We start from the raw sequence: 20947 nt of genomic DNA on the forward strand, positions 1-20947 counted from the left end.
ATGACAAATTTGAGAAATTTAATGAAAAAGAAAAAAAAAATAAATTAAGAGTAGTATAATGCAAAACTGAACTAAAGTTGTCAATCTAAGCTAATAAAAATCTCAAACAGAACAGAAAATAGTTAGCCATAATCCTCTAGATTCATAGCATATATGCATGTCCATTACGCTTTTATGTTACTAACACGTAAAAACAGGAGTAAAAAAAAACAAAAAAAGGGTGTATGAAAGAAACTTTGTATTTATGTGTGATGCAAAAATAATTAATACAAACTAATATAACAAAATTAAGGAAAAATATATCAGCATTTGATATATACGTCGCATATATGGCAAGAGATTATGATATCGAGCCCATAATTAAGGTAAAGTATCCAAAATATTCTAACATTCCCACCTCAAACTCAAGGTGGTAGTGTTGAAGCCATATTGAGTTTAGAGATAAGATTACTGTCTTAATAGGACTTGGTAAACAGATCAGCAAGCTAATTAGAGGAAGCAATGGAGCACAAATGTTGATTACCCTTGCTGAAGATGAAGACGTATGAAGTGGCAGTCAATCTAAATATGTTTGGTACGCTCAAGAAAAATCGGTATGAGACCCATTGTCACTTTAAATAGGAGAACTAGTAATCTTAGAAGCACCCATGACATGTAATAACCATCACAGCCAAAAGAGTTCGCAGGTTGTCTCAGTGAGAGCTAAGTATTTAGCCTCCGTGTTGGATTGTAGGACAATAGATATATTGTTTCTTATTGAGCCAAGAGATAAGTAAATTCTCAAGTAAGTAGTAATTAGTGGTATATATACTATATGTCCGGCCGTCTTTGGGATCGTTAGCGCAAGTAGTCTACATCGGAATATGCTCGCAACTCCAAAAAGGTTTTTGAGAAGAAGTGAAGTACTCCATTGAAATAGTGTTCCCTTAACGTAGTGTAAGATATGAATTGTTGTGGTATAATGAGTAGAGGTTAGAGCAGTCATGCTGACTCACTAGATGAATAGCACACGAAATTAGTAGCATGTATTAATTTACAAGAACCGTTTTTGTGTTTTTAATTAGAAGTGTTTTGTGTTGTGAGTTGTTTGGTAATGTATTTGTCTTGTTAATAATAAAAAAAAAAAAAACGAAAGATGGAAAACAAAAACCAAACATGGTTCTCTTACACCGAGGGGTTTCGTTAAAGCTCAAACACATGACTCGAGGGGGAAATCCAGCTTTCTATCTGCTACATAATATATCGCATAGACAAGTCTTCTTCCGCATCCTCACGTATTCCTAATTTCCCTTCAAGCTGTTCCTATCAAAGTCGACACTAAGACTATTATCTTCCAAACACCTTAAGCTTGCTGTAATGGAGGTAGGAAGACAAGGTCAGACAGTAATGGAGTTGAACGTTGCTTTGTGGTTTGAACTGGTGAGACATTGGGCAGTGTAGCAATAAGGTGAGTTGATGGGGAGTGTCATCTCAGTCGTCAGAAGAAGAAGACTCTTTAGTGTTGATAGACAGCTTGATACGCACCGTTTCGAATAAGTCCTCAAGTGCACCGTTTTGATATTATATTCGCACCATTTCATTGTTGTAGTTGGGCTTCTTGTTAAAAGTTTGTTAGTTGGTTAGTTGATAGAAGAGTGATAAAAGCCCAGTTGTATCTTTGAGGAGTTTATGAAATTTGCTTGTAAGTTTTGTCTGAACTTTGGAGCCTTGGGGTGAGCTCGAATTCTCCCAGTTATGGAGTTTTGCTGAACTCGAATCAGCTATCTTTTCCGTTTCTTCAATTCATCAATACAATTACTTCTATTTTCTATCCATTTCTAATATCTCATCACAAATACAATTCTATAAATTTCTAAAAACAGAGAACTCCATTCCACTTTTGCGCTTTGAAAGGAGAGGCAATCCATGTCCACATGAAACCTCTGAAAGCCAACGCCATTTACACTCACAAAGCTTTGAGAAAAATCGTGGTCCATTGATGTATGCGGCCCTTGGTCTATTGATCGACAAGATGCGCCGCGGCCGCTTGATGATCTTCCAGGACCCCTGATCGGGGGCTGTTTGTTGATGAAGTTTTCAACTGAATACAGGGCCTCTTCTAGTTCCCGCCACACCTGGGTCATTGTAGGCCGTTGTTTGGGTACTTCCGTAACACATCTTAGGCCTAGTTGTCCCATCTTTAGCATCATCTCCATGTTGCATGGCTGTGATAGAAGATTAGCATCTAAAACATCTACAACGCTGCCTTGCTCTAAGCTTGGCCTTGCCTGCGTTTTGTACATACGACACAGTCCTATTTTATTCAAAACTTGTACAAGAGTTAATGCCTTAATGGCTATTCATTCATGCTAGGTTGGAATCTTCACGAATTTCTGGTCAGAATTTCAGAAAATTCAAGTGGGGAATGAGAGAGGGGATCCCGAGCCCCAAGGTGCTGAACAGGTGGGTCTGCACCCCAAATTCTCCAAAATTTTTAAGAGACCTTGAGTCCTGATGTGTTGGGCAGGTGGATTATACACCCTAAATTGCCAAAAAACCTACCTCGGCACTTTGAAGCTCGAGATTCCCTCTCTCATTTTCTTCTCGAATTTTTTGAAATCCGAGTAGGGAATTTCAGGATTCCGGTCTAATGAATAAAACATTTTATGATTGAGGCTAGATTCTTATATTGCTTACCCATTCAATGATATGATAATTGGATCGATTTTGGCATGTGTAAACCGCAGGCCGAGCAGCAACAAGTTGCAGTAGAATAACATCAAAGCTATAGACATCACTGAATGAGGTCAAATGGAAGCTCGAACAGTAAGCAGGATCCATGTATCCTGGTGTCCCTTTGACTTGGCTACTGACATGAGATTGGTCCTCAGTAGGCCCTGATTTGACCAACCCAAAAATCCGAAACCTTGGCTTCGAACCCCACTGGTGCTGATGGGAGTCCAAGGGGTTTCTTTCTTTAAGTTGACTGGTGCATAGTGAATTTGAGGTTGTGTCTGGTATGGAGCAGGTGCAGGAGGACTAGGGAAAGAAGGAGCAGGGTATGATGCTACAGTTTGAGGGTATGAGTAGCCAACAGGAAGAGTGCCAGCGTGTGCATTTCCAGGCTGTTGGTATGCAGCTGCCATAGGCAATGCCATTGGAACCACTGCTGTGGGTAACTGTGTTTGTTGCGATATCCCCTCCTGGGAATCAGCAAGCTTCACAATAATATTCCTCCCCTGCAAACAAAAAAAAAATTCACACAATTGCTTTTCATACTCCCTAGGGATGACACAGGAATAAACAAATTGATGCGATAATGAATATTATATTAAATAATGAAATTTGTTTAGATTGCCGCTAGGTATATAGTTTTGCTAAGTCTTTTATAAATTGATGCGATAATTTATAATTAGTGAAATACTTTAGTAAAAATTTAATCAATTAGTAGTTGAGTTATATATTAACAATACATTCTTAATCATTTTACTAAGAGAAATATCAAATAATATGCCCTCATCTAATTGAATTGATGCAGGGAAAGGAGAGTCTAGTGTGCAAACTGAGAATTTGATTGCTGGTTATGTACAGAAGCGTTTGCCAAAGAATTTAGTAACATGACTAGTAGTATTTACCATACATAGAGCTTGTTTGACAAATGGTTGTTACTGTGGAATATTTGTTTGAATAATAGTAAAAAATGATTAATGTGATATAAAGTATAAAAAAATTGAAATTGATGTATCTATTAGCCATTAGTTTTTTTTATTTTTTATTTTTGTAAAAAAATAAAAAGGCTTGATTCGAGGTTAATGGATAGTACTGCTGCACTAGTCCAGTAAAATATAAATTGGATGAAACATTATTCTTAATTGTTTTACAAATTAAGAACTGTGAAATCATTTTATAAAAAAGTTACAGTAAAAAATATATTACTTTTAACATTTTCCATTTGTTTAAGGAGGCATACGAAAACAGGGAGGCCAGGAACATTTTAATCCTTATTAGCACACACTTTCCACTTTTTTCGTTACAAATTACAAACATACAACGTGATAAAGAAACCTTTTTAGTCCTTTAATTCTCTCCTTGTTTCAATCTTTTACAAACATTACAACGTGGTATTTTAGTTTTACTTATCCAATTAAAAGAAAAGATTATTACCACGCATAAAAGATTAACTAAAACACTTACTCCGAAAATGGCAGGTTATTGTGGTTGATTTGTGCTACTTGTGTTAAAAGAATGGGAGTTTGTGACTGTCTTTTGCTTTGCTGGTGCCACTTAGAATGTTTTCTTTCACTCGATTTAGGTTGTCTTGATGAGCAGTCGATTTGTATACTGGTTGTGTAATGATCCACCCCCAATGACACAATACTGTCTGCTTTTGGCTCCCCATACCAGACTTTCCAGGAGGTCACCCATCCTGGGATTGCTCTCGCAGCGGCTCGCTTAACTGCGGAGTTCTGATAGGTTCATTGTCATCACGGCTTTAAAACGCGTTGTGTCATATATGGTGCATTTATACATATAAGCACATCCTCATTCCCAGGCGATGTGGGACGTCACAATCACCCCCCCTTGGGACCCAGCGTCCTCGCTGGCGACCCTCATGGGATCACCCCATTCTTAGCATCCCAGCGAGTGCCCGCCGGCAACCCTCTTGGGCTTGTGCACGCTCCCACCATCTCAGGCTGGGCAATGGCTCTGATACCATTTGTAACGATCCACCCCCAATGACACAATACTGTCCGCTTTTGGCTCCCCATACCAGACTTCCCAGGAGGTCACCCATCCTGGGATTGCTCTCGCAGCGGCTCACTTAACTGCGGAGTTCTGATAGGTTCATTGTCATCACGGCTTTAAAACGAGTTGTGTCATATATGGTGCATTTATACATATAAGCACATCTTCATTCCCAGGCGATGTGGGACGTCACAATCACCCCCCCTTGGGACCCAGCGTCCTCGCTGGCGACCCTCATGGGATCACCCCATTCTTAGCATCCCAGCGAGTGCCCGCCGGCAACCCTCTTGGGCTTGTGCACGCTTCCACCATCTCAGGCTGGGCAATAGCTCTGATACCATTTGTAACGATCCACCCCCAATGACACAATACTGTCCGCTTTTGGCTCCCCATACCAGACTTCCCAGGAAGTCACCCATCCTGGGATTGCTCTTGCAGCGGCTCGCTTAACTGCGGAGTTCTGATAGGTTCATTGTCATCACGGCTTTAAATCGCGTTGTGTCATATATGGTGCATTTATACATATAAGCACATCCTCATTCCCAGGCGATGTGGGACGTCACAAGTTGGTCGATTGATGACAACATTCAAAGTGCTACTGTGTGGAAGACGGGGTCTTCATGCCTTACATGGTGTCTATGGAAGAAAATGAATGATAGAAGTTTTGAGAATCGTGAGAAGATTTTGAAAGATATTAATTAAGTTTTTAATTTTCAACACAATATCTTTGGACAACTATTTTTGTTTCTCTTTTGGTGATTAATTATTATGATTTTCTTATTCTTTTTATCTTTACAAGCTAAACAGGAGAAAGCGGAGACAAATTACACGTGATTCGATATTAGACACCTATATTTATTACTAGAAAAAGTCCCAAAAAGGTTACATCTTATTTCTTAATAAAGTTTACAATACAAAATACTCTTATTTTTATAGGAGAATTGTAGTAGGTAAAGATAAAGATAAAGATAAATTCTCTTAAAGATAATTATCTTATTATGGAACTATTTCATATATTCTTAGACTTGAAAAGTCCCTTAATTATTTGTCTTCTGCTAGCTGTAGGTTAAACATCATCTTCAGCTGCCTCCCTCGTTCATCAATCAGCAACAGTAAATTTCTCTGAAACTGATCCAGTGAAGTAAAGAGTAGATGTAAATATCATTTCAAAAAGTAACATTACACTGCACTTACATCGAGTAATTAAGAAAGTATAGTCAACGGTAATAATAAGAAAGTCAACAATTATTGTGGGATCAAAATCACATTAGGAGAAAGTGCACAAATTGATTATGTTAGCTTGTAGAAAAAGAGGCAAAATGATGAGCATAAGCATGATGCATAGGGCTTCTTATATTTTCAAGAGAGAAACCATACATAGAGTTGCATGAAGAAAAGATTCATTTATTTTGAAAAAAAATGTAAAATTAGTCAATGTGGTTTACCTGATTTGTAATAACTTATTATGGTATCAAAATGAACTTACAGGTACCTGAGGTATTTCAAAAAAAGAATTTACTCCCTACAATCGAATTTCGTTGGTGTGACACCGACTTAAATAGGACATGCATTATAATTTTATTGGCTACACCATGTTACACGATCAGAATTTGTTAATTCAGTGGACGAAATTTGACTATTGAAAGTAAATTATTTTTTTGACATACCTAAAAAACGTATGAGTTCATTTTGATACCACGTGGAGTTAATTACAAACCAAGTAAACCAGAGTAATTGATTTTACATTTTTTCCTTTATTTTGCATGCTGCAGCTTGCCATCACATGCAAACTCAAACAATAATGTAGTTTGGCATTAAAGCGATACAATACCTCTAATTGTTCATGAAGAAGCCTTTCAACATCAGCTTGCCGTTGCAGTGCCTTGTTGATTTCCATATTAGTGCTGCAAGAGACGTTGTTAAGTAGGGTTAAGACACATTGAAGTGCCCTGTTTGGCAGGTTTGTGCTGATTGAAAGGAAAGCCTAAAGAGGAGAAAAGATGAAGAGTAAGGGTTAAATATCTAATTGCCCCCTGTGGTTTAAAAATTTTATTTTTTGTCCCTTCAGCTTTCATTTTTATCATAGGAGGTATTTGTGCTATGGAAAAAGACGGAAACAGTACCTCCATTCATTTTTTCGTCCTAAACTAATGTCCCGCCGTGCCATCTTACACGTGTCAGCATACATGTGCGACATCTATCCTCGGAGCCATGTCAGCACTGACGTGGCTACTATATATATATATATTTAAGGACTTAAAAAAAAAAAAAAAAAAATTCTAGGGGTGACTAAGCCACCCCCAAGGCCAGGGGCAAAAGTGAAAAAAAAAAAGAAAGAAAAGAAAATAGGTTTTGGCCTTTGGGGGTGGCCGAGCCACCCCCAGGGGCAAAAGTTTAAAAAAAAAAAAAAAAAGGTTTTGGCCCTTGGGGGTGGCTCAGCTACCCCATGGCCAAAATGGGGGTGACATGTGGCCCAAAGCCATTATATTCCTAGATTTTTTTTTTTTTTTTTTTTTTTTTTTTTTTTTTAAATATATATATATATATATATATATATATATATATATATATATATATATATATATATATATATATATATATATATATATATATAGTAGCCATGTCAGCGCTGACATGGCTCTGGGGACAAGTGTCGTATAGATACACCGACACATGTAGGATAACATGGCGAGATGATAGTTTAGAACGGAAAAATGAACGGAGGTACCATTTTCGTCTTTTTTTATAACACATGTACTTCCTATGATAAAAATGAAAACTGAGGGGGCAAAAAATAAAGTTTTAAAACTATAGGAGTGCATAAGGTATTTAACCCGAAGAGTAAAGATTACGAAGAGAAAGTTAATTTCTTTTATGAAGACTTATTGAAATGATGATGGCTGTGATTAATTAGGAATTTTACATATTCATGTGAAGCTGATCAGGTATGCCATTTGCACTAGTTCTCTCACATTTTTCTGCAATCGAAACAGGTAGCATTATCAGAAAAGTAATTTAATTATGAATGAAGTAATTTTGCAAATACTATCTCAATGTCAACACTGATTTTATGCATGAAACAAGAAAGCCGTTGGCTTCAATTAAAATTTGAACCAGAAACAGACTCGTAGCAAATTATGTCAAGATGCGCGCATGGAATAAATCCCATGGGGATGGCTGTAGAGGCTTTCGCTTCATATCAAACAAGGCATTAATTTTGTAGGTTGTTTGAATAGTAAACGACATAAAAATAGTACTAATGCCGTTTACTGTTCAAATGACGTGTAAATGACACAAATTTAAATTTTCGACTCTATGTTTATCGTCGTTTAGCAAACAACAAAATAGAAATGACGAGAATCAAATAACATCATTTTTTTTTTGGCATTAAGTGTGACTATTTGTTGGGAAAATAATTAGCTTCGAAGCCACGTGGCCTTCTATTCGACTCGGGTGTCAGAGCGTGTACCCGACCCGACCTGATAGGTTCGGCTCGGTCGGTGCCATACTAGTTCATCTCGGTCATATCACCTCGGTCATAACACATTTGTGGCTACTTCGGAACTCAAGACCCCGCAGAGTGCAGAATACACCGAGATCTTCTAGTCTGTACGGAGCCAACATATCTCGGATGTTTCTACCTCGGAGTTATGGGTAGTGTGTGCACTGTAAGATTATCTCCTCACCTTCAGCGAGTAAACATTTGTTAACTGATAAGATTCTATGACCAAGATTTATGCAGGTTCTGTTAAGATACCAAATCCTAAGATTTGGGGAACAAATCCGTATCCCAAGTTTAAAGGATAACAGATCTCTATCAGCGTGGAGTTCATTTGAAAAAAGAAGAGTCCTACTCAATTCAAACTTATTAAAGATAAGATAAAAATCTGCACGATCTATGGCCAAGACTCCAATTCCAGATATACTTTAGGGACTCTTGCAAGTCTATAAATAAGGAGATCATAACAGGTATGAGACATGCTCACTCTCTAGGCTCTGAGATTTCGAGTTGTCCCAAAAAAGTCATAAAGTTTGTACTAACTTAGTCATTGGAGTGGGCGTAGTCGGTGGCCCCGGCTAGTCGTTTGTTATTTTTGCAGATTTAGAGAAACGCAAGGAGGACGAGGAGTAACTACAGGCGAATCACAAGGCGACACATCACCATACCGAAAACTGTACCAACAGTTTGGCGTCGTCTGTGGGATCGACATTGTTCCTTCAAAAAATAAAATCCGTAGTGGTGAATGCGCGTCGTACCAATCCGGGTCAGAACAACACCCATGAAGACACAGAGTCCATTGGCCCTGAGGCCCGAATAGCCAATCTAAATCAACAGTTGGCTCAAGCACAGAAGAACGTTGAGGATCTATTGGCTCAGAATGCAGTGCTACTAGTTGCCAGAATGCTCGCACCATCACAACATGTAGAAGGGGGAGATAATAGTCAAAACGAAGGTGACCGAGTGGTTCCGGGCGAACACCCGGAAGGGTCTGGAGAACACGGCAATCCCCGGAGTGAGCTGCAGATGAATCAACCACCACCCCCATCAACCGAGGCAGAAAGAAGGTTACAGCAGATGGTCCAGGACTTGGGTGCAAAGTATGATATGCTGTCAAAGACTATGGCCGAGAAGCAAGGTGGGAAGGAGCCTCTAGCCAATATCTTCCAGAGTGTTGATTCCATGTTTACAGATGAGGTGGCTAACACGGCTCTTCCCGAGAAGTTCAAGATTCCAGATATCCCCATCTTTACGGGCAACGAGGATCCAATGGAGTACCTCATGACCTTTCGGTCGCATACATCTCTACACAAGACCCTTGATGCAGTGGCCTGTTGAGCCTTTCCACTCACCTTGTCAGGGAAAGCCCGTGACTAGCTCAGAAATCTTCCGCCGAGGTCTGTCGATAACTTCGACACCCTCGGGCAGAAGTTTCTGACACAGTTCATGTCAGGTAGGGTTAGGCGAAAACCCCGAGGGTACCTACTTTCCATGCGCCAAGGTCCCAATGAGTCTCTCGGGGACTATGTCTGGAGGTTCAACTAGGAGAAGTTGGACACCGAGAGCGCACCTAACGATTTCATCTACAGTGCCATGTTCCAAGGGCTGAAGAAGGATGGTCCCCTCATGGCAGAATTGGCATTAAAACCGCCAAAGGACTTGCATGCATTCATGATAAAGATTGATAGGTACATTAACCAGGAAGAAACGCTTCGGGCCTTTATGGGCCCCAAGGGAACCTAGCCAGAACCCTCTTCGTCTGGAAAGCCCAACAAAAAGGAAAAATCCGATATGGTGCAAGACAACAGCCCCTTGGACTATAAGAAGGAAAGAAAGAACTTCGGAGATTACAAGTGGACCCCTCTGAATGCCACAATCACTGAAGTTATGATGGCAATAGAGAACGACCCCGCTTTTCAAAGGCCGAAACCCCTCCCAGGGGTACCTCTAGCCAATCTTGCGGACCAGTATTGTGCCTTCCACGATTGCTATGGCCATCTCACCGAACAATGTATATCACTGCGACAACTGATCAAGAAGTTTATAGAGAACAGTAAGCTAGTTCGTTTTCTTGTTGGTGAAAAGAATCAGCAGGATCAAGCTCAGGCCCCGAGGCCAAGGGAAGAGGAAGAAAGGTGGTATATGAGGGATCATGCCCCGAGACAAGAAGAAAGAAGAGAAAGGGTAAGGGAGCCCACTCCTAGACCTCGGGGAGGAGAGAGACGCGAAAGAAGCAGGAGTAGGGCTCGAGAGAACGACAACATTCCTATAATCCATTCCATCTCGGGTGGGTTCAGTGGAGGAGGAGAGTCAAGTTTGGCTCAGAAGGCTTATGCTAAACAGTTGGACGATTTTGAGGTGTATTCGGTGTAGAAGCCTCCAAAAGCCCGAAGATGTGACCCTGTGGTTGTTGCGTTCTCGGACGAAGATTATGCCCGAGTTTCACTCCCGCATACCGACGCCTTCATAGTATCACTGACTATTGCCAACTTTCAACTTCGGCGGATACTAGTGAACACAGGAAGTTCGGTTGATATTCTATTTAAATCAGCTTTCGATCATATGAGTATTCCCTGGGGAAGGGTGATCCCCTGTTGTATGTCATTTGTTGGGCTTTGCAGGCGATAAGGTTTCGCCTCTCAGTTCCATCGAGCTTCCAGTCACGATAGGGACTTACCCAAGGCAGAAGGTCATCATGGTGAAATTCCTGATAGTGGACAGAGCATCGGCATATAACGCCATTTTTGGAAGAACCGCTCTTAATGAGCTGAAGGCCGTCACTTCAACTCCTCATTTGAGTATGAAGTTCCCGACCACTGAAGGCGTCAGGTTTGTGAAAAGAGACCAGATGGAGGCAAGAAGATGCTACAACCTCTCTTTGAAGAATCCTCCCGAGATTCACAACCTCGGGGAGAAAAACAAAGAAGAGGGGAGATAGCAATCACAGTTGGGAGAGCCTGTCGAAGACCTTGAAGAGTTTGAGGTCGGAGCTGTAGGGAGGAAAATACGAGAAGGCTTGCAACTTCCCCAACGAATAAAGGAAGAGCTAGTGGCGTTTTTGAGACATAACAGTGATGTATTTGCCTGGAGCCACAAAGATATGCCAGGGATTGATCCCTCGGTCATTGTCCACAAGCTAAATGTGGATCCTAACTACAGACCAGTGAAGCAAAGAAGGAGGACTTTCGCCGCAGAGTAGAATTAGGCTGTTGTAGAAGAGGTCGAGAAGCTACTAAAGGTCGAATTTATCCGAGAAGTGGATTACCCTGAGTGGCTAGCTAATGTAGTGCTAGTAAAGAAGTCAAGCGGCAAATGGAGGATGTGTGTAGATTTTACAGACCCGAACAAGGCCTGTCTGAAGTATAGTTTCCCATTGCGACGGATTGATCTTCTTGTGGACTCAATGTCCGGGCATCAACTCTTGAGTTTTATGGATGCCTTCTCGGGGTACAATCAAATCCACATGGATGAAACTGATCAAGAGAAGACTTCGTTCATTACCGACCGAGGACTCTACTGCTACAAGATGATGCCCTTCGGCCTGAAGAACGCTGGAGCCACGTATCAGAGGTTAGTAAATAAAATGTTTCAAAAACAAATTGGCAGGAATGTTGAAGTTTATGTAGATGATTATGCTAGTTAAGAGCATTCAGGCGACCGAGCAGATCGCAGATCTTGAAGAGACCTTCCACACGTTGCGGAAGCATCAGATGAAGCTCAATCGGACCAAGTGTGCTTTCAGTGTATCATTAGAAAAGTTATTGGAATTTCTGGTATCACACCGAGGCATTGAGGCAAATCCTGAGAAAGTAAAGGCAGTCCTCAAAATGCAACCTCGGAGGACCACTAAACAGCTTCAGCAGTTAACTGGAAGAATCGCAGCACTCAACCAATTCATCTCTCGGTCCACAGATAAGTGTCTCCCCTTCTTCAAGATCTTGAGGAAGGCCTTTATGTGGAGTAAAGAGTGTGAGGAGGCGTTCGACAAGTTGAATGAATACTTGATGAACTCGCCTCTACTAAGCCGACCCTCGGAGGGGGAAAAACTTTACCTATACCTTGCAGTTTCTCCCTCAACGGTAAGCTCAGCATTGGTAAGGGAAGAGGCAAGAGTGTAGAGACCTGTCTACTTCACGAGTAAGGCGCTTCATGGAGCAGAGGAGAGGTACCCTCGGATCGAGAAATTGGCTTTCGCCCTTGTTGTCTCGGCTCGGAGATTAAGGCCTTATTTCCAAGCTCATGTGATCCGAGTACTTACGGAGTACCCTTTAAGAAAAATCTTACAGAAGCCCGACCTCTCAGGGAGGTTAGTTAATTGGGCCGTGGAGCTTGGACAGTTTGATGTCGAATTTCACCCTCGGACAGCAATAAAGGGACAGGCTTTGGCAGATTTCTTAGTGGAATTATGCAACATTCTAGAAAGTGAAGAACTTCCCAAAGAATCTACTTGGGTTGTTTATGTTGATGGTTCCTCGGCCAGTAGAAGAAGCAGAGTTGGAGTCATGTTACAAAACCCCGAGGGCCAAGTTTTTCAATTTGTAGTCAAATTAGACTTCGTCACCACCAACAACAAAGCAGAGTATGAGACAGTTATTGCCGGCCTGTCCATATCCCGAGAAGTGGGCGCTACCAATGTAGAAATCCGTAGCGACTCTCAAGTAATTGTGGGCCAAGTCCAGGGATAGTTTGAAACACAGGAAGTCAGAATGGGCAGGTATCTAAAAAAGGTAGGCGAACTCCAATCTTGTTTTGACAGGGTTGTTATCACCAAAATACCAAGAGAAGCAAATATGGCAGCAGATGAGCTATCAAAATTGGCCTCGAGTAGTGAGCAAGAGATTGAGACCTCAGGTCAAAAGGTTATTTTTCTATCCGAACTGTCCATTGCCCCAAAGTCTGATGTTATGGAATTAGAAACGGTGCCAATTGAACCTGAATGGGCTGCAGATGTCATTTAGTATCTGAAAAACAGCCTCCTACCTGAAGAAAAGGTGGTAGCTCAGAAGATTAAGCTCCAGGCAGCTCGGTATAGTCTTATCGGTGGAATCCTTTATAAAAGGGGATATTCCGAACCTTTACTGAAGTGCCTCCCAAAGGATGAAGCGGGGTATGTGATGAGAGAAATCCAAGAAGGCATTTGTGGCAACCATTCAGGAGCTCGGATGTTGGCACACAAAGCAACTCGGGCCGGTTACTGTTGGCCTTCGATGAGCAAGGACGCAGCCCGAGTCGTGAAGTATTGTGATAAATGCCAAAGATTTCCAGAGTAGTAAATTCACACCCCGAGATGTTCACCGCCATTACGTCTCCATGGCCCTTTGCAAAATGGGGGGTAGACATTGTCGGGCCGATGCCCCCTGGTAAAGGCAGCAAATTTTTTTTGGTTGTGGCTGTTGACTATTTCACCAAATGGGCCGACGCAGAAGCAATGGCGGCTATAACTACTACAAACATAATTAGCTTCCTCTGGAGATCTGTGGTATGTCGATTCGGAATAACACATGCTTTGGTAACCGACAATGGGACACAGTTCGATTGCCAACAGTTCCGAAAGTGGTGCTCCGAGCTCCGTATTTGGAACTATTATTCCAGTGTACTACGTCCCAAGGCAAATGGGCAAGTAGAGGCAACGAACAAAACCCTGATGCGAACTTTGAAGAAGAAGCTCCAGAAGACGAAAGGAGCCTAGGTAGAGTACGTCCCCGAAGTGCTCTGGTCATATCGGACAACTGTCAGAACCCCAACTAGCGAGACCCCCTTCTCCCTCACTTATGGGACCGAGGCAATCCTCCCGGCAGAAGTGGGGTCTCTGAGCTTTAGGATAGCATACTACAACCCAGGGCTCAACGATGAAGGTATCAGGCTAAACCCGGATCTCTTGCAAGATGATGCTCAAGTTACCTAGGCAGCCTATCAGGATAGAACGGCTCAGTACTTTAACAAAGCAATAAAGCTCAGGAAGTTTCAAGTCGGTGATTGGGTCTTCAGGAAAGTGAGCTTGATGACCAAAGAAGCTACAGAAGGGAAACTAGCACCAAAGTGGGAGGGCCTCTAGCAGATAGTAAAGTGTCAGGGAAAGGGGGCCTATCATTTGAAGTCCGAGACAGGAAAGATGCTCCCGAGAGCATGGAATGCCGAGCATTTAAAAAAGTATTATATGTAGTCATTGTAGCTCGGCAATCATATCGTCAATAAAGAAATCTTCTTCTCAATTTATTGTCTATTGCAAAGTTATTGTGCTGCACCAACTATCCACCCGACTTCCTCCCCAAAAAACTCGGTCGAGTATTGGAGGAATACCCTGGGGACTATTTGCCAGACTCCCTTTCCAAAAAACTCGGTCGAGTATTGGAGGGATACTCAGGGAACTATCCACCCGACTTCCAAAAAAATTCGGTCGAGAATTGGAGGAATACCCAGGGGACTATCTGCCCGACTCTCTCAAAAAAAAAAAAACTCAGTCGAGTATGGGAGGGATACCCAGGGAACTATCCACCCGACTCCCTCCCTAAAAAACTTGGTCAAGTATTGGAGGGATACCCAGGGGACTATCTGCCTGACTTCCTCCCCAAAAAACTCGGTCGAGTATTGGAGGGAAACCCAAGGTACCTGACTACCCACCTAAGTTAAAGGTGGTAGCTCAGCAAAATATATGGATAAAGATACGGATAAAGATAAGGATATGACCAAGACAAAGACCAAGCTCTCAGACTCAAATCTCAAAGAAAGCATCTCGGAACAAGATATAAAATCATTAAGTTTCAAAACCTTCGGGGGTAAAGTTCAAAAACCCTCGGGGGTACATGTTTCAAGTTATTTTACAAGTTTTTAACTCTTGGGGGTAAAGTTCAAAAACCTCCAGGGGATACATGTTTTACTAGTATTAGTTCCTCTTGTTCAAAGCTAATATTTAAGAAATAGTAAGAGAAGAAGGATAAAAGTTAAAGTATTTGAAGAGTTTCTTTTACCATTAAAAACTTTTCCATTACAAAATTTGGTGCAAAAAAATACATTTTGAAACAAAAATTTGAAGTATTTATAGGTCGAAACCCCGAGCCCAATCTCGAATCTCAAGACCTATTGATTACCCCTGGGGTTTTCATCTCCTTCAAAAGGACTCGGGGCAGAATCGGTCCAGTCAGGTACATCAGGCATGAATGATGGACCAAACCCAGACATCTCCCTCACCGCATCCTCGGGAATTCTTTGGGGAACATACTGAACTGTGCGAGGGTCGAAGCCGGAAGGAGGGTCTTAGACGAGAGCTCGGAAGTTTTCGAAACCCCAGTTGAAGCCCCGAGCAAAACCAAATTCTTGGATATAGGGGACGTAACTCAGCTGCTTCAGAAGTCTTTTGATTTTCTCTTGATTAGCATCATAACGCCCCCGAATTCTAATTAAAAGGTTTTCGGCATGGTCTTGTGCTTTCAGGCTTTCGACTTTTCGGCCTCGAGCTTCTCCACTTCGGCTGTGAGCTTTTCCTTCTCTGCCACAGCAGCTGTCGCATTCTTGTTGGACTCAGACCATTCAGTTGTAATGGCCCGAAGTCCGACTTCTAGTGCTTCTCGGGCATTCAGCTCGATGGAGAGACTTACGACCGATTGCGTGCATTGTTCATTAGCCGCTTTAAGTTCTCTCTCTAGTCTAAGGATGGTCGACTTGCTCTTGGAGATGGCGGAATCCTTAGAAGTAATGCCACTGTCTTGGGTTTGTAGAAGAACCTTCTGATCAGCTACTTCTTTCTCAAGCTCTGAAATGCGATTTTGCATTTGTGAAGCAGCAAGATCCTTCGAAGTGATTTCCTCACCCCGGGCCTGTAGAAGGGCATTTTTCTCAGCCACTTCCCTCTCAAGCACTGAGATTCGAGCTTGTGCCGCAATGTTGGAGGCTTCTTGCTGAGCATCATGATGCTTCTCGAAATTCCGCCAGAGGGCAGTCATTTTTACCAAGAGCTAAAAAAAAAAAAAAAAGACAGAAGAAGAGTGAGAATTTATAAATGTACGAGTTAGTGGAAAATTCCTAAGGCAAGAGGAAACTACCTGATAATGGGAAATCATGATACCTTGTGCAATTTTTTTCGGGTGAAGTCACCCGAGCACCACCCAAAAAGTCTTCGGGGATCAAATTTTGCATGGCCTCCATCGGACGTCCCCGAATCCCTTGCCTAAGAATTTCAAAAGGTGACCTCGGTCTTGAAGTACTGGGGTCCTCGGTATTTGGAATTTGCTCCTCAAAAGAAACAGCCTCAGCCCCGGAATGTCTTGTACTTGCTTTCGGGACACTTTCAGCTTCAACATTTGGAGGGAGCTCGGACCTTTGAGGCTCTTCAGTCCCAACAGTGTCTCTAACGGTTACCTCGGGGACAAGCGGACCACCTCCCGAAATCCCTTCTTCAAAAAATTGCTGGGCTTGGGCACTTTGGGGTGAGGCCGAGGTGGTCCTCGAATTTGTCTCCACCCCTTCATTGTCTCTCTCTGAAGGTGGAGGGGAGCCCCTCGGTCCTGATATAGGCGTCAGAGGAGCTTCTTCTGCTTCGGTAGCTCCGGTCGCCAAAGAAACCTCGGGGGCTTCTTCCCCTTCGCATCCTTCCTCGGTGTTATCAGGAGATGCAAGCTTAGGCTGAAAGCCCTTAACCTCGGAAGGGCTGTATGTCGGTCTTCCCAGTATTTCTTCAGCTTCGGATATCAAACTAGCAAGGTAGCCTCGGGGTTCAAACTTCTTCCTCTTGGCCATATGTTTTACCTGATGCGGAGTTCGCTGGGGGTTTGTCTCGGGGTTATGTTCTGTCCCCTCTTCCGTCCTCAGAGATGTAGGGCTTGTTTCCCCAAAGGCCGCTCCCTCTGGCTCTTCAAGAGGAATCTCCGACCCATGATGCGATGCCTCGGAGCTAGTTTCGCCCCTTAGGTCGAAGGGTGGCAAGCTTCCCTCTCCTTGGTGTAGGGAAGCTTCGGGTACAAAACCTCGGAAGTTCATCGAACCTTCCTGTGTGCTGGTCACATGCACATTCCCCTATGGAGGAGTTCTCTTAGCACTAGATGCTGCTAATAGAATGCTTTTCTTCTTCTTCAAAGGAGCCCCCTCGGGGGTTGAAGCTACTGCTTCAGATGTCCTCTTCATGGTAGCTGGTCTCGGGGATGGAGGAGCGTCATCCTTTCTCTTGGCTGCGCCTCTGTTGGTCATTGTCTTCTTGTCTGACGGAATCTGGTACCCAAGGAATTGCCTCAAATTCTCGTCAGTCACAAGTTTATCGAAATCAATTTCCTCAAACTTCTTGGCTTTCACCCTCACCGCAGACCAGTCACTTATCTTACTAACATCCTCTCGATTAGTGGTGCTAATAAAGGGAAGCTCGCACCGATCAGATCGCAGCAATCGCCAGGTCCGATGCATCCTCCGGTTTTCAGGCAGGTCTTCGCCCTCGAGGCATTCCTACTCCCCGGAGACTCTAAAGAATTGTTGCTCCCAGTATTTGTTGTTTGTTAGCCCACTCTTAAGCTTGATGAAGACAGGGGGATGGCAGATAGATAACTCAATCGTTCTTTCCGGAGTCTGCCTCGGGCGATAGATGTGGAAGAATTGAAGGATCTTCATCTCCTTCTTCAGGCTCAGCCTCCACAGGATGTAGGAGGCAAACAGATACCTCCAGGCATTTGGCATAATTTGACTTGGGGCTACCATCAGGAACAAAACAAAGTCCCTGGCAATCTCAGGGAATGGGAGACGGAGTCCGGCCATGAACATCCTCTCGAAGAGGGTGACGTCACCACCGTTGATTGTCCGAGTCCCGGGGGTTTGGTAGAACATCCTCATTGTCGGAGGGATGCTGTAGTTCAGATGCAGGACATCCTTGTGCCTCTCAAGGATGGCCGTTTCAGCCCTGCTCTCCAGGGGAGAAAGATCTGTAGAACCATAGGATTTCTTGGTCCGTGCCCGTGAAGTTGAAGGAACTTCAGAAGTAGATCTCTTTTTGGCCATCTTGGAAAAGGAAAGCAAGAAATTCAAGAAAGGATGAAAAAGCAGAAAGAATTTGGGAAGGGAAAAGCTTGAAGAATTGGCAACAATGGTAAAAGTGAACAGGAACGGTAAGGTACAATATTTATAAAGGGGCAAAAAGTGGAGAATTAACTACCCCCCACAAGTGTCCGAGAAATGAAGGGGCGCCATCATTTCAAGTCTTCGAAATCGAAAAGACGGCTGATCAAAAATTCAAAATTCAAATCCGCATTAAAGGCGCAACCTAAAAAATGCAAGTTTGGATTTGAAAGGCCGGCGTCATCACAAGCGTGTAGGGGCATGTCATTATGATGGAAAAAGATTGCAACTATCAGATACGACATTCATGGCATGGAAAACGACAATTTTGAAAGTACAGGTAATTCCTTTAAATTCAAAAAATTAAATAAAAGGAATTAGGAGGTAACTTTTGGGAAAATAATTAGCTTCGAACCCACGTGGCCTTCTATTCGACTCGGGTGTCAGAGCGTGTACCTGAGTCGGATTGACCCGACCTGACCTGACAGGTTCGGCTCGGTTGGTACCCTACCAGTTCATCTTAGCCATATCACCTCGGTCATAACACATTTGTGGATATTTCAGAACTCAAGACCCCGCAGAGTGCGGAATACACCGAGATCTACTAGTTTGTAAGGAGCCAACATATCTCGGATGTTTCTACCTTGGAGTTATGGGCAGTGTGTGCACTGTAAGATTATCTCCTCACCTTCAGCGAGTAAACATTTGTTAACTGATAAGATTCTATGACCAAGATTTATGGAGGTTCTGTTAGGATACCAAGTCCCAAGATTTGGGGAATAGATCTGTATCCCAAGTTTAAAGGATAACAAATCCCTATCAGCGTGGAGTTCATTTGAAAAAGGAAGAGTCCTACTCAATTCAAACTTATTAAAGATAAGATAAAAATTTGCACGATGTATGGCAAAGACTCCAATTCCAGATATACTTCAGGGACTCCTGCAAGTCTAAAAATAAGGAGATCATAACAGGTATGAGACACGCTCTCTCTCTAGGCTCTGAGATTTCGAGTTCTCCCAAAAAAGTCATAAAGTTTGTACTGACTTAGTCATCGGAGTGGGCGTAGTCGGTGCCCCGACTAGTCATTTGTTATTTTTGCAGATCTAGAGAAACGCAGGGAGGACGAGGAGTAATTACAGGCAAATCACAAGGCGACACGTCACCATACCGGAAACTGTACCAACAGTATTCAAACGTTGCCAAATGCCTATTTTCTTTTTCTTTTTTTGGTGGTATCATAATGATCAATTTCCTTGCATATATATTATAAAAAGAGTACTGGAGCAGTAAATGGCATCAGCCATGTCTCTCATGATTAAACAACATATCTATATATACCTCAAGGTACAGTTTCTGGGAAGATGTCAAATTGTTCAATCTGCTAAAGATAAAAAGCAGAAAATATCACTTCCAAAAAAGAGAGTCAGAAAGGTAACAATACATACCGAAGGCAGATTCTGGCATGGGTTGTGTGGTTCTATATTTCTGCCATGCAGATGCAAAAGAAATGGTAAAGAACAAAAGTTCAGGCATAAATTTTCAGAAGCTCACTAGTACAAAGATTTCAAAATAACATCCATAGTTCTTAAGAAAGCCTACTTATACCTGCAAATGACTTTTCACATGAAAAATGGTCAATATATTTGAGTCCATCAGCTTCAGTATTGCTTTTGGAGTTGCCTCTGTGATCGATGAATAAATTAAGATTATGATGAGTCTCTCAACTCTTTTTTTTCAAATTAGAAAAGCTCATATCAAATTACTTACTTTCAGCACCACCAAGCAGATTGACACAGTCGACAAACTTCTCGTGAAGATCTTGGGTCCATCTGATCCGTTTTTTTCTTGATATAGCTGCCCGGGATGATGAACTATGGCGACCCTGTTTGGAAATAGCATGCAACATGTTATGATCATGCGGAAGAAGCTCGCTTCCTGGCATATGGTGGCATTGATTGCCACACAGCGGAGAGTGGGAACCGGCTGAATGAATGGAAAATTTATCCCCAGAAGATCGATACGATGGGATTTGTGAACTGGAAGTGTTGGGAAGTTGTGAGGATGCCAAAGGAGAATTGCCTACTTCATGCTCATGAAACGCAGAGGCCGTTGATTCTAAAGGATGCTGATCAATGGTGCTGTATAATTTAGCCGGCCCAACGCTAGGCCGTTGTGATCCTTCCCTCATGGCTGGAGTACTCATGCAAACGTCCATGTTCCATGGCTGTAGATAATCATATAGTTCAGAAGAATAATCCATGAATTCGGTGAATTCATGTACATGGAAATGAATCTTCCCTGTCCTCCGGCCCGATCCTTTAGTGATCTACTGCTGATAAAACTAGAATATATATATATATGTCCTACAGGAATGCCAACCAGGGTATCTATTAACTTTGTTAGAGCATCTTTAGCAATGATTCTCATTTTAGCTATTCAAAATACCACTTTTTCTATTTTAGCTACTAACTTTTCACCGCAAGCTCCAACAGTTCATTCTATACTTTTTTTAAATATTATTTTTTAATCATTTTATTTTATTTATTTTTTTTTTTTTTCATTTCTTTCTCACTCTCCGGTCTCCCCTAACCCCAACTTGTCTCCCCAATATATCCCAACATAGCCGAGCGATTACTGTTCGACTTCTGGCGCACGTTGTCGTGGACTAGTACTGCCTCATCGCCCTCCTTG

At 42.4% G+C, this 20947-nt stretch overlaps 2 protein-coding genes across 2 annotated transcripts; both read right to left on the reverse strand.

The window, feature by feature from the left end:
- Positions 1-1817: 1817 nt before the first annotated feature.
- LOC133873198 (receptor-like cytoplasmic kinase 176) lies at positions 1818-2914 on the reverse strand. The gene is made up of 2 exons (XM_062310929.1): positions 2677-2914; positions 1818-2267 (listed from the first exon to the last, which is right to left on the reverse strand). The coding sequence occupies exons 1-2, from the start codon at positions 2818-2820 to the stop codon at positions 1818-1820; spliced, it is 594 nt and encodes a 197-aa protein (XP_062166913.1). The 5' UTR covers positions 2821-2914.
- A 2710-nt stretch (positions 2915-5624) lies between these two features.
- On the reverse strand, positions 5625-20594 carry LOC133874150 (myb family transcription factor PHL5-like). The gene is made up of 6 exons (XM_062311995.1): positions 20024-20594; positions 19862-19938; positions 19702-19741; positions 7649-7703; positions 6557-6629; positions 5625-5853 (listed from the first exon to the last, which is right to left on the reverse strand). Exons 1-6 carry the CDS (start codon positions 20514-20516, stop codon positions 5767-5769), a joined length of 825 nt encoding a protein of 274 aa, XP_062167979.1. The 5' UTR covers positions 20517-20594; the 3' UTR covers positions 5625-5766.
- Positions 20595-20947: the final 353 nt, after the last annotated feature.

This window comes from Alnus glutinosa, chromosome 7, assembly GCF_958979055.1.
Source record: "Alnus glutinosa chromosome 7, dhAlnGlut1.1, whole genome shotgun sequence".
Taxonomy (NCBI): domain Eukaryota; kingdom Viridiplantae; phylum Streptophyta; class Magnoliopsida; order Fagales; family Betulaceae; genus Alnus; species Alnus glutinosa.

Excerpts from the sequence above, each read along its gene's own strand:
- LOC133873198 (XM_062310929.1), bottom strand. The coding sequence starts at position 2,820 with ATGGATCCTGCTTACTGTTCGAGCTTCCATTTGACCTCATTCAGTGAT. Across the intron at positions 2,268-2,676 it reads ATTATCATATCATTGAATGG|GCAAGGCCAAGCTTAGAGCA; the intron begins GTAAGCAATATA and ends TACAAAACGCAG.
- LOC133874150 (XM_062311995.1), bottom strand. The coding sequence starts at position 20,516 with ATGGATTATTCTTCTGAACTATATGATTATCTACAGCCATGGAACATG. Across the intron at positions 19,939-20,023 it reads TCTGCTTGGTGGTGCTGAAA|AGGCAACTCCAAAAGCAATA; the intron begins GTAAGTAATTTG and ends CATCGATCACAG. Across the intron at positions 7,704-19,701 it reads CATGCCAGAATCTGCCTTCG|AAAAATGTGAGAGAACTAGT; the intron begins GTATGTATTGTT and ends TTTCGATTGCAG.